At 67.2% G+C, this 12,560-nt stretch overlaps 3 protein-coding genes across 4 annotated transcripts; all 3 read left to right on the top strand.

Annotated features, from left to right (window-relative positions):
* Nucleotides 1–174: 174 nt before the first annotated feature.
* Nucleotides 175–5,332, top strand: CHLRE_12g558353v5 (uncharacterized protein; the record flags this gene model as incomplete). The annotated part of the gene is made up of 6 exons (XM_043069136.1): nucleotides 175–309; nucleotides 643–710; nucleotides 936–1,081; nucleotides 1,324–1,433; nucleotides 1,807–1,989; nucleotides 2,465–5,332. Coding segments are annotated over 6 exons (2,955 nt in total), but the record flags the coding sequence as incomplete, so codon positions are not given.
* A 64-nt stretch (nucleotides 5,333–5,396) lies between these two features.
* CHLRE_12g557928v5 (uncharacterized protein) lies at nucleotides 5,397–7,107 on the top strand. Its single transcript, XM_001703006.2, has 4 exons — nucleotides 5,397–5,657; nucleotides 5,802–5,843; nucleotides 6,062–6,270; nucleotides 6,548–7,107. Exons 1-4 carry the CDS (start codon nucleotides 5,514–5,516, stop codon nucleotides 6,624–6,626), a joined length of 474 nt encoding a protein of 157 aa, XP_001703058.2. The 5' UTR covers nucleotides 5,397–5,513; the 3' UTR covers nucleotides 6,627–7,107.
* A 49-nt stretch (nucleotides 7,108–7,156) lies between these two features.
* On the top strand, nucleotides 7,157–12,486 carry CHLRE_12g557503v5 (uncharacterized protein). Of its 2 annotated transcripts, XM_043069121.1 has the most exons (9): nucleotides 7,157–7,473; nucleotides 7,729–7,788; nucleotides 8,194–8,378; nucleotides 8,833–8,973; nucleotides 9,339–9,521; nucleotides 9,764–9,919; nucleotides 10,355–10,426; nucleotides 10,798–10,928; nucleotides 11,314–12,486. In XM_043069121.1, exons 1-9 carry the CDS (start codon nucleotides 7,299–7,301, stop codon nucleotides 11,363–11,365), a joined length of 1,155 nt encoding a protein of 384 aa, XP_042919276.1. In that variant the 5' UTR covers nucleotides 7,157–7,298; the 3' UTR covers nucleotides 11,366–12,486. The 2 variants fall into 2 exon arrangements, with proteins under 2 accessions (XP_042919276.1, XP_042919277.1); XM_043069122.1 differs by lacking the exon at nucleotides 8,833–8,973.
* The last annotated feature ends 74 nt before the right edge of the window (nucleotides 12,487–12,560 follow it).

Here is a 12,560-nt window from a genome sequence, read left to right as displayed (position 1 = left end):
CTTTCCTAACAAGCCTTTCTCCGCCGCTCTATTTCTCTCTCTCCTCTCCCCTCCTTCCTCCGCTGCTCCTTCCCACCACCTTTTCGTTGGGCTCGGGCACACACACCCCGACCCCACCCCACCCCCCACCCCACTCACCCTCCCCACGGCCCCACACCCACCGAACCCCCGCAGGACTCTCCGCTCAAGCGCACCAGTGTGGTGTTCGCCACCGCCCTGGCGCTGCTGTTTGCGCTGTACCGCTTCGAGTTCCGCGGCGGCGGCGCACTGGCGGCGCTGGTGCTGGGGCTGGCGGTCAACGTGCTGTGGGTGCGTGACGCGGTGGCGGCGTGGTTTGGGCGTGTGCTTGCTGTGCTGTGCTGTGTTGTGCTTGCGTGCTGAGCTGGGCGCCACGTTGTCAACAGGCGGGCCACCGTATGAACACCTAGATGCGCCACAAAGCCTCCCTCACTCTGCCGCCTCCCGAGCTGCCTCTTACACACACACACACACACACACACACACACACACACACACACGCACACACATGCACACACACATACGCATGCACACACACACGCACACACACACACACACACACACACACACACACACACACACACACACACACGCACACACACACACCTCTACTCGCCGCCGCAGGAGAACGGCACGCTGTTTTTCTGGGGCCTGGGCCGCCGCAGCGGACTCACGCGGGGGCCGCAGCCCGGGTGAGGCAGTGCGCTGGGTAGTGCAGCACCGCAACAGAGGTCGGGTGCAGTGCCGTGCCGTGTCATTGCGTGTGTGATTACAACAACAACACCCCCCCCCACCCCCACCACCACCTCCCACATCCACGACCCCCCTACAAACTAAACCAAACCCAAACCCCCAAACCCCAACCCCCCCCATAAAAACCTCCACATTAATGATGCCCGCCCCGCGCCGCCCATCAGCTATGCCGCCGAGGTGGAGGCGCGTGTGGGCCTGTTCTGGCGCGCGGTGGCACAGCCGCTGCTGTTCGGCATCATCGGCACGCTGGTGAACCTGCGGGGGCTCAGCCCGGGCGTCATACCGCGCAGCCTGGCCATCATCGTGATAGGTGGGGGCGGCGTGCAGAAAGGGGGGGGAGAGGGGGAGAGGGGGGGAGGGGGCGGGGCTGGGGGCGGGGCTGAGGGGCGGGGCTGAGGGCGGGGCTAGGGGCGGGGCTGAGGGCGGGGCTGAGGGCGGGGCTGCGGGGGCATCAGTGAGTCTGGATGTCAATGGAATCTCGCCCACCACCACCACCGCCACCACCACCACCACTCCCCAACGCCCCCCCTCCCCCCCCCCCCACACACACAGGCCTGGTGGTGCGCATGCCCATGACCTTCCTGGCCATGACCGGCGCGCGCCTCAGCCTGCGTGAGCGCCTGTTCGTGGCGGTGGCGTGGACACCCAAGGCCACCGTGCAGGTGCGCGCGTGAGCGTGCGAGGAGCGGGAGCGGGGTGTCGGGGTGTCCGGGTGTGAGGCAGGGAGGGGTGGCGTGGGGCGGGGTGGGGTGGGGTTGCTGGGCAGCAGGGCAGGCTGCGGTCTGCCCGCGGGTAGACCGTAATTATCTGTTTCCACCCACTTTCTAACCACGCCCCCGCTCCTCCCTACCTGACCTGCCATGAACCCCCCAAACCTGACATGCCCTGACCCTCTTCTCCGCCCCCGGACTCATCATCCCCCCTCCTCGCTCTTTGGCATTGGGTACGGCTTACTACCTGCAACCCTCCTGACTCCTACCCCTCTCCCCACCCAACCCCCCCCCCCACACACACACACACACACCCACCACCCAGGCGGCCCTGGGCGCCCAGCCGCTGGACATGATCCGCGCCGCCTACCGCAACACCCCCGGCGGCGCGCCGCCCGAGCTGCTGGCTGCTGGCGAGCAGGTCCTGACCACCGCCGTGTTCGCCATCCTGCTGTGCGCCAACGCCGGCGTGTCCGCCATACACCTGCTGGCGCCGCGCTGGCTGAACGTGAGTGGCGGGGTGTGTAGGTAGCTGGGGCGTGGCGCTGGGGCGTTGATGAGACAGGTGGGGGCAGGGGGTGGCTGGCCCTGACCCGCTTGGCTCCAACATGGCGGATGCGATGAGCTCGGCTCCTGAGGGTGGGATGGGGTTGCGGGTGCGCGTTGAGATGTTGGTGTTGGTGTTAGGAAACGCGAGATAGGGGGGAACGCAGACTGGGTTGGTGTGTGTGTCGGGGTGTGGGTCAAGGTGTGGGACAGAGTCAGGGATGCGAGGCAGCCAGGCGTGTTGGTGCGAGGGACCCGTGCCGCGCCATGCGGTGGATGGCTACGGGAATGAAGTGCCCCCCACGTGCTCCCCTGCCGGTGCCTGCTGGTGCCGACCTGCTCCCGACACTGGCTACTGCCGCCCACTGCCGCCCACTGCTGATCGCTGCAACCTCCATCCCGCCGTCACCACCTGCCCCCGCACTGCCCCCGAGCAGAAGACACAGATGTCCGCGGATGGCCAAATGGTCGCAGCCGACGGAGAGCAGCAACAGGAGCAGGAAGACAGCACTGAGAGCCGTCAGCAGTACACCCGACACGATGGCGCCGGCGGAAGCGGCGGCGGCCGAGGTCGCGCCGTCGCCACCGCCATCACCGCCGCCGCCGCCGCCGCTGACGACGACGGCCGCGCAAGTGGCGGCGCCATGACCTGCTCCCCTACCTCCATCCGCCGCCGGCTGGGCGCCGGCGGCACACCTGCCGCCAGCAACTCCACCAAAGCCCTGCTCAGCGGCGGCAGTGGCGGCGGCAGTGGCTCGCCGCCTTCCTCCGCGGCCGCTACTGCCGGCGCGGGCGGCGGCATGCTGCTACAGCCGGCGACGGCGATGCGGCCGCTGCGTGTGGGCCCGGTCGGCTACAACTGGGCGGAGGACAGCTACAGCCCCACCCCACGCAGCATATGCCGCGCGGCGGAGCGGAGCGCGCTGGACGCCGCACTGGCAGCCGCGCTGACGGCGGCGGGACTGGACCGCGCCGGCGGCGCCGCCGCCACAGCCGCCGCTGGTAGCGGCGGCGGCATCTGGTGCCGCTGCGGCGGCGATGCGATGCTACAGCCGTCCTACGCCAATGGCGGCGGTGGCAAAGACCTGGCGGCGGCAGCGCGCGCCGCGCAGCAGCAGATCGGCGGCGGCGGCGGCGGCGGCAGCTGTGGCAAGCCGCCGCTGCCGCCGCGCCCGCCCGGCGGCGAGTCCGCCGGGTCCGGCTACGGCACCCCGGTGACCCGCAGTGGTGTGCTGCGCCGCTGCCGCCGCTGCCAGGGCATCATACCCGCCGCCGCCGCCGCCACCGGCCCGCTGCTCATCACCGCTGCGTCGCCGCCGACGCTGCCGCGGCCGGCGCGCGCGCTCCGCCGCGGTGCCTCGCCCTTCGACGTGGCGGCTGGCGGCGCCGCCAGTGACGTCGAGGATGGCGGCGGCGGCGGCGGCGGCGAGGATCAGGACTCAGCGGCGTCACTGACCGCCGCTGCCGCCGCAATGGAGGCGACACCGACGCGCCGCCACAGCGCGCCGCCGCCGGACGTTGCGCCGTACGACGGCGGCGGTGAGGGCCTGGCGGCGGTGGCGGCGGCGCAGACCGCGGCGGCGGCGGCGCACCGCGCCGTCACCATGCTGATGATGCCGTCGGGGGATGCGCCGCTGGCAGCGCCGCCGGCAGCCGCCGCACCGGCCAGTGGTGGCGCTACTGACCCGCTGGCTGCCAGCAGCGCTAACGGCTCCGATCCGGAGGCTGGCGGCGCCGCCACCGCTGGCCTCACGGCGCGCCGCCGCCGCATGCGCCGCAGGCAGCTGGCGCAGCAGCTGGCGGAGGTGGCGGCAGCGGCGACGGCCGTCGAGGCGCTGGCGGCGCAGGTGGCGGCGTCGTCGGCGGCGGCACGGGGCCCTGACGCCGCCGCTGCCGGAGACGCCAGACACTGCATGCCAGCGCTTGAGCCTGCCAGCCCCGCTGCCGCCATGATAACGCCGGCCTCGGATGCCGCCGCCGCCGCCGCCGCCGGCGATGTTGCAGCGGCGGCGCTGTTGCAGCAGCGGGCCGAGCAGCTCCGCCGCGCCGCCGCCGGGCTGCTGCTGGGCGCCGCCGCCGATGCCGCAGATGAGGACGAGGCCGCTGCCGGCGGCGCTGGCCGGCGCCGTCGGTCGCGTGGTGGTGGCGGCGCCAGGCCGCGCGCCTTAGCAGCGGCGGGGGGCGGCGGCGGCGGCGGCGGCGCGGGCAACGGTGGCGAGGAGTTCGGGGCGGGGCATTGGTCGGCGACCTCCACCTCCGCCTCCAGTGACAACGAAGACGACGACGGCGCTGCTGGCGGCGGCGGGGAGCTGAGCCTGGGTGACACACCGACCGAGACCCCTCGGGCTTTCTTCCGCAAGAGCCTGTCAGGCATCGGCGAAGCCGGTGCTGGAGCTGGGGCTGGAGGCACACGCAGCGGCGGCAGTAGCAGCGGCGGCAGCGGTGGCGGTACAGCCCATGCCGCTTCTGCCGGCGGCGCAGCACCCGCTGCCGCCACCGCCGCCAGCCGCGCCCCTGCTCCGGCGACGGCGGCTCCCAACGGGGATGTGGAGATGTCGCCGCCGCCGCCGCCACGTGCTGCTGCGGGCGCAGCCCGGCCTGCCGCCGCCGCCGCCGCCGCTGCTAGCGCCCTGCGCGGCGAGGGCGGGCCGTGCTCACCGGAGCGCGCCACCACAGTCACCATCCTGCCGCGCACGCCCCCGCCGCCGCCGCCGCCGTCCGCGGTGCAGCTGCCGCGTCAGCAGCAGTAGCGGCGGCTGGGCTCCGTCGTGGTGATGGCGGCTGCCGAGTGCATGTCGTCACGGCCGTGGGCAGGTGGCAGGGCACTCGGGTAGGCGCACTCAGTAGGCTACCCGTGAGCTTCAGCTCGTGTGTGCATGTGCAGGCACCTTCGTTTCTGAGAGTGAGAGGAAGGTTGATGGAGAGGAATGGGAACGGTGTGGAACTGGCCGCTGTAACAGGGCGCAGGAGTGCCGTGCCATGATGTGCAGTAGGTACTGAAGCCGTGCGGGCGCGCGAGTGCGCGACTGGCAGCGCCGCGCCGATCCAAGTTTCCGTAGACCTCTCAGGGTCTCAGCGGTGGAGGACACGCAGGTCGGTGCATGGCCTTGGGCTGGGAGGATAGGCGGTGGCCGCGGGGCCAAGGCTGTGTCGGGTGCCTTCTTCATGTCCTGGATGCGATGACTTAAGGTCTAGGCCAAGGGTTAGCGGGCATGGTGCGCGCCGGGCGGTGCGGGCCCGGGGGCGCGCAGGTGGTCCGTCTGGAGAAAGAAGGAGGATGAAAAAGGGACACCTTCAACTGCCGCTGTGCCATCGCTGCTCAGGGCGCACAATGCCGAGCAGTCCCGATTACGATTGCGTCAATTTAAAGCGAACAAGGACTCCCAACGCTATCACTGGCATTCCACGGCAGCCTGTCGTTTTCGCGTTCGCATTAGCCTTGTCCCGGAAACCCTGGTTACGTGGTCCTCGTCCAAACAAGGAAGGATGCCCGGTACCGCTACAGTGCCTGCTCTGTTGGCGTACTCGTCATGCTGCGCATTCATGGGCGCAGCTGGGGTCTTCACATTCAGTGCGCATCCTGGAGGCATTGAAGCAGGGCCCTTGGCGTATACGCTATGGTTCAACAAGGCAAGTCCATGCACTTCATATCTACTTCAAATTCACAGCATGCGCGGTATCATGTCGATGCGGCGGAGCTTGGGACTGTGGGGCTAACCGACGATAAGTTTGTCCGCACGCTTGGCATGCGCCGGCCGCTCTTGCTTGCCGCAGATGTTTCCCAAGGTGGCCGCCCTCCAGGCGGCGATGGCCGTTGTGAGTCGGTGGCTGCGGCTGCAGGCCCGCACACGCCCTGTAGCCCCTGAGGGGGCCTGGGCACCCCCTGGGCACACCTTCCTGCACCGGTGTTCGCGCCACACTGAGTGGCGTCCGTGCAGTGACGCAGCTGCACACACACCCCGCCACAATCCCCTGAACGCTGCCACCCACTCTCTTTCTACCCTCTCCCTACATCCCTTTTACTCCATGCGCAGGTCAGTACCGGCGGCGCGGTGACGCAGGCGCTGCGCGGCGGAGGCGGGGGCGGCGGCGGCGGCGGGCAGCGCGGTCTGTGGCTGACGGGTGCAGGCCTGATGGCGTTCATGCTGCCCTGGACCTTGCGCGCCATCATGCCCATCAACCGCGCCATCATGGCCGCGGCGGAGCAGGGGCGCGCGGCGCCGCTGGAGACGCTCAAGGCCTGGTGAGGCGGCCAGTGGGGTGGGGTGGGGTGGGGTGGGGCGATACATGAGGGGCGGCAGGTGGGTGGGGCTGTTCGTACCGCGGCGTGCTGCGGGAAGTATGCCGGTGCGTGACTGGTGCAAGTAGCCTGTGTGGGCAGCGGCTATGTGGCTACTCGTTCTGCGTGCCTAGTCGCCTAGAGTTCAGTGGCTGGACTAGGGCCCCACACTTGTGTGCAGGCGTGTCGCCGTAAATGTTGCCCTCGTCCCCAGTCCCCACCGCCGTCCACACTGCCACAGGGGCCCCGTGCACAACGTCCGCACAGCGGTGGCGGCGGTCGCGGCCGCCATCATGAGCTATGCGCTGTACACCATGTGACTTGGTTGGCTTCTGTTTGCAAGTGGGGCTGCAACAAGTCAAGGTGCTAGCTGCGAATTGACCTAGACAGACGTCCGAATGGATTACAAGTTCACTGCCCGCGTTCATATTGCTGTCATGTGTCCGATGGAACGGGGGTTTCTGTGTTGTAGCCTAAGTGCGTTACGTTTCCTTATGGCGGAGGTATAGAGACATGCGGGTTGGGGCATGGCAAGGGGAGAGGACGACATCGCGCCGGCTAGAGGCGGAGAGGGCACGGAAGACGGGCAGTCGTGCGACGGTTTGCATCGCGGGCACAATTGTTACTGCGGCGTAACCCAACAAAGTGCTAGAAACAATCATTCTGAACAAATGGGTATGACGAAGCGCTGCTGGCGGGCGCGACTGCGCTGCGAGCGAACTTCTTTGAGCGCTTGCACTTCATGGGCTACCTCAGCGCACTACCCCCTACCTTACAAGCCATTTGAGTAACACTGCAAAACAAAGCATATTGACAGTTACTTCTCCTGCTTAATTACTTCCACGCCGAAGACGACAACCAGAAGCGTCAATTTGCTACTGGTCTTCTATCGTCCTCTGTTGCCGATCTTAGTGTACCCCAGCTTGTAGAGATACATTCCTGACTTGCCCCTGCAAGGGGGCTGCACATAGCGCTGCGAACTTGGACAAGACATGACCATGGAGACGCTTGATAAGGACAAGCTGCCCCAGAACTGGAGGGCACCACTTATCAAGGTCGTCAGCAATCATGTTTGGCAAGTGTGCGACCGCGTGGACTTGACAGACCCAGGCAACCATCCAAATGGCGACGGGAGCGGGAAGTCGCCCGCGTATGGAGCGTACGCAGGTGCGCCGAGGGTACGAAGGGAGAGTGCGCAGGGAAAGGCGAGCGCGTTCAACCGGTCAGGCCTGGGGGGAATTCGTGGGGGTTGCAGGCTGAGGGGAAAGTTGCTGGGTGACCGTGGGGTGGCAGAGCATGCGACTGGCACACACCCAAGCACATACGCACACGCCCTTGCCAGTCAACGCCTGTCACTGCATCGGTTAACCACACCCTGCATCACACACCTCCCTCCCTCGCTGCCTCCTGCTTGGAGCACAGGCCCGGTGGAGCAGCTGCTAAACAATGCGTTTGAAGGCGCGCTCAAGAACTGGGAGATAGGTGAGGGCCTGGAGGCGGGGGCCCGGGGGCGGGGCGGGGGTTAGCCGCGCATCATCAAGAGAGTTGGTTGGGACAGCTGAGTATGGGCAGCGCGTCGAATGGAGGCAAAGGGGGAGTATTCGTGCGTTTCTGCATACGCATACGTACGAAGGCAGGTAGGCGTATGTGAGGCCGATATGAAGGGAGCACGCAAAGACCATGTACGCCACCCCGTCCAACCGCCTGCCGGCCTGGCCGCCCCCTGCCGCAACCGCCCCTTGCCACACTGCTCCCCCTTCCCTACATCTCTCCAACCCGGCTCGTCCTCGGCTGATTTCGAGCATCACACAGGAAGTCCCCAACCACCCCCCCTCGCCTCCCCTTCCCCCACCCCTCCCCTCTCTACCCCACCCCCCAATCGCTCAGGCCCATTCGCTGCCTGGGTGGGCAAGACCAAGGTGTTCAACGAGCTGGACCTGCAGTGGGACTTCGCCATCAGCCTGCCCAACCAGCACCTCACTCGGCCCCTGGGGGCGGCAGGAGCGGCAGGCGCAGGAGCAGGAGCGGCGGTGGCTGCGGCCGGGGAGGGGAGCAGCGGCGGCGCGGAGCAGGTGCGGGGGTTTGGAAGGGATGGAAGGGTTGGGTGGGATGGTAGGGATGAAAGCGTGGGATGAAAGGGCGCGGCAAAGTTTTGGGGTGTGATGGAAGAGGGTGAGGAAGACCAGGTGGATGAAGGCGGGCGTGGCCAATGTTTAAACAAACAGGCAGCACGCGCCGGGGGGGGGGCACAGCGCCATGGTGTATGGGGGGCAGCACACGTGGCAGCACATGGGGGAAATGGAGCGGGTACGGAGGAAGCGTGGCACTTGGCCACGTACTGAATGGTAGGAACGCAATGGCGGGGGTAACGCAGGAACTGACGCGGGTGGCGAGGCGCTGTGGCGGGGGGCGGGGGGCGGGGGAACGGCGCTGTTTGCAGGAGTGTGCAGCAGCAAACCCCGCCCTGCCCTTCCCTTCCCTCCTCCGCTGCCGCCCCCGCCTGCCGCCGCACCGCGCTCCGCGCAGGCTCTGCTACTGCCGTCGCCTTACGGCCGTGAGTGTGGCAGTAGCAGCAGCAGCGACGGCAGCGCGGGCACGGGCTACGGCTTCGGCAGTAGCGCCGGCGGCGGCCCCATTGCCGACCCACATGGCAACGGCTTTGGCCTGGTGCGCGGCCGCCCGCGCGTCTGCGTGTGTGTGCCGTGCTTGGGTGTGGGAGGCGGCTGGGCGGGGCGTGTGTGGTGTGTTGGATGAGGCGGCTGGGCTCTTGGTGGCCCCGCACTGGCCTACACCGCCCGCCCGCCCGCCCAACACGGCCGCCCCCTGCCCGGGCGCTGAGCCACGTACTCGAGCCCACCAGGCTGCTCAACCCCCTGAGGCTACCCCTTGCCTCCCCACTCCCTGCCAATCTCCTCCTCCATTTCCATTCCCTGCCCACCGCTTTCCCCAACTGCTGCTCACTGCCCTACCGCCCCGCCCGCTGACACCCACCCCCTCCCCCTCACGGCGCCCCCACTGCCTCCCATGCGCAGGTGTCTGCGGAGGAGGACATTCCGGTGGAGGAGCAGTGGAGCCTGGTGGTGTGGCTCAAGCCCGGCGAGCGCGGCACGGCGGTGGACCTGCCGCGCTTCGTGGCGGTGGTGGACAAGATGGCCTCGCCCGCCTACGCCAAGGCGGCCAGCGGCAGCTGGGACATCTTCCTCAGCCACTTCCAGGTGCGGGGCTGGAGGGGGAGGTATGTGTGTAGTGGGGCAGGATGTGGTGGTGTGGAGGGGGCTGTGTGTGGAGGGTCAGAGAACAGGGAGGTTCCGGGGGCAGCTGCCGTACATGAATACGGTATCTGCGCTCCACGCGCAGGCGGCCTGACTGCCCCTCCCTCCCTCCCTCCCTCACACGCACCGCCTCCCTCCTCCTCCCTCCTCCCTCCTCCCTCCCCTGCTGCTGCTGCCACCATCAGGGCAACGCCGGCAACACGGTGATGAGCATGAAGGCGCTGCTGGAGAGCGCCTCGCCGGGGCTGAGGTGCTGGCTGGACAAGGACGAGGACGCCACGGAGGCGGGCATGCGGCGGGGCGTGGCGGGCAGCCGCTACTACCTGCTGTTCCTCACACAGGTGAGGAGGTGGTGGGGGTGGGGTGGGGGGTGGGGACGTGGAGGGAGGAGGGAGGGGGGGGGGAAGGAGGGAGGGAGGGAGGGAGGGGGGAGGAGGGAGGGATGGAGGGGGGGAGGAATGGGAACAAATTGGCAGGGAGCACCTGATTGAGGCGTGGGAGGCGGGGCAGGGCCATTCTGCCTGCCTTGCACTGGCCCGGACTCAGCGCAACTACCACCTGCCGACACACCACTGGGCGTGCGGTGGCACGCACACACACACACACACACACACACACACACACACACACACACACACACACACACACACACACACCTGCTCTCTCCTGGCGTTTTCCTCACTGCCCCCCCCCCTTACACACACACACACACACACACACACACACACACACACACACACACACACACACGCACACACACACACACACACATACAGGGTGTCCTGGCGCGGCCGTTCGTGCAGCTGGAGGCGCGGGAGGCGCTGGCGCTGGGGAAACCAGTCATCCTGGTACGTATGCGTGCGCGTGTGTGCGTGGGCGAGCAGGGCGGGGGCGGTGGTTGTGTGTGTGTGTGTGTGTGTGTGTGTGTGTGTGTGTGTGTGTGTGTGTGTGTGTGTGTGTGTGTGTGTGTGTGTGTGAAGCTGTGTGTGTACGGCAATGCGCGGGCCGTGGGGTGGGGCCGCTGCTTGCCCGCCTCGACACACATGGCGCGGATGTGGTGTATGTGGTGGTGACAGTGCCCGCCCGCCCGCCCGCCCCGCACGGCACAGCCCCGGCCCGCACGTCCGCTCCACTCACAGCTCCCTGCACCTATCAACCCCGCCCTGCACCGCGCCCCGCCCCGCATCACACTCTCATCAACCCCACCCCGCCCCGCCAGGTCCACGAGACGGACCCGCGGTTCGGCGCCGCCGCCTCCTTCAACGACTACGTGGGTGAGGCGCCGCCCGACCTGAAGCAGCTGTTCAGCATGGCCAACTCCATCCCCTGGTACCGCGAGGAGGAGTTCAGGTGCGGGAGGGTGTGGAGAGGGGAGGCGTTGGCGGGGCGTGGCGGGGGCGGGGGCGGCACCTGTTGAAGCGGCGGGGCGGGGGGGGGGAGCGGCGAGGTTGACCTGCTGAGTGAACCTGGCGTGGAGGGTTGGGACTGGGGAGCCGTTCGGCGCCGCAGGGGGTCGTGCAATCCACAGCGGCCCGGATGGGCTGTTGATAAGGCACGTGCTTGTCCACCGACCGCTTACTAGTTACTACCCATGGCGAAGTAATGTATCCACTCATTTCTAGTACCTCCTCGTACGCACACCGCCACCACGACCACCACCACCACCACCACCACCACCACCACCACCACCACCACCACCACCACCACCACCACCACCACACCACCACCACCACAGGATTGTGAGCATCAAGAAGATCCTGCAGGCCGCTGGCCGCGCCGCCATCTGAGGAGCCACTGGACGGCCGGGCAGCGCGCGGCTGGCGGCTGGGGCTGGCGGCTGGGGCCAGCAGGCGTGTTGGTTCGCCGGGTTGTCTAACAGGATAGGCAGTAACCAGCACTAGCTCAGGACAATGTAGGGATTAGCGTCTGTAAAGGCAGTAGCGGCACTGTGAGCGAGCGAGCGAGCCAGAATGTGCATTTGCATGACGGGCATTGTGGGCCATGGGCGCGCGCTGAAAAAAGGCGCTGCGCGAGTGCACGAGTGACCGGGCGGCGGGTGATTGAGGCGGCAGAGGACGGGAGCGGCTTGTGGCGATGCTGTGCGTGTTGTACGGGAGGCGAGCAGCTACGGACAGGTAGGCAGACAGACAGACGGGTGTGGGGTGCGGCGTGCTGGCGACACGGCTGTTGGGGTGGTGGCAGCGGTGGCGGCGGCCCAAGCATGGTAATGCGTTGTGGCGGAAGGGTTGGAAGCCGGGCAGCGCAGCGCATGCCATGCTGCAGGCAGAGAGCGAGAGAGAGAGAGAGAGAGAGTGTGTGTGTGTGTGTGTGTGTGTGTGTGTGTGTGTGTTAAAAAACGAAACGAAAGCCCGCCCAATGACGCGACGGAGTTACTGTGTGTGTGTGTGTGTGTGTGTGTGTGTGTTAAAGAGCACAAGGAAAACGTTGCGCAAAGACAGTGTATGCGATGCAGCAAAGCGACGGTTGACGGATGTTACCTGAAGTTACCTCGCATACCTGCTGCGGTGAGCCGCCGGTCTTACCAACCGGAAATCGCGCAACCCCCGCTACTCTAACCTCGAGGGGGGATTAGTGTCCACACGCTCTCAAGGGTGCAAACCCATGCATGTGCTCACGGTACCGTGAGGCCCAGGCACTCCTACGATTCCTAGCTCCGCGTCGCTACTCCTGGCCGCTAAGTCCAAGCTCCCGCCCAAACCTCGATGAAATTCTCACCTACGAGCGTGTGTGTGTGTGTGTGTGTGTGTGTGTGTGTGTGTGTGTGTGTGTGTGTGTGTGTGCATCTGGCCTTGGTCCAGTGGAGATGGGGCATCGACGGAAGGAAGTGGTGGGGGCAGTGAATGCGACGCGGGTGAACCGCCGAACCGGGCAAATGCTAACGCTATCAGGGAAGACATTGCGCACTGCCCAGCTCCCCATTCCAGTCACATGTCCATCATGTCTCAATGGATAGTTGTGGTG

Source organism: Chlamydomonas reinhardtii, chromosome 12 (genome assembly GCF_000002595.2).
Source record: "Chlamydomonas reinhardtii strain CC-503 cw92 mt+ chromosome 12, whole genome shotgun sequence".
Lineage (NCBI taxonomy): Eukaryota > Viridiplantae > Chlorophyta > Chlorophyceae > Chlamydomonadales > Chlamydomonadaceae > Chlamydomonas > Chlamydomonas reinhardtii.
This window is presented reverse-complemented; position numbering and strand designations above follow the sequence as displayed.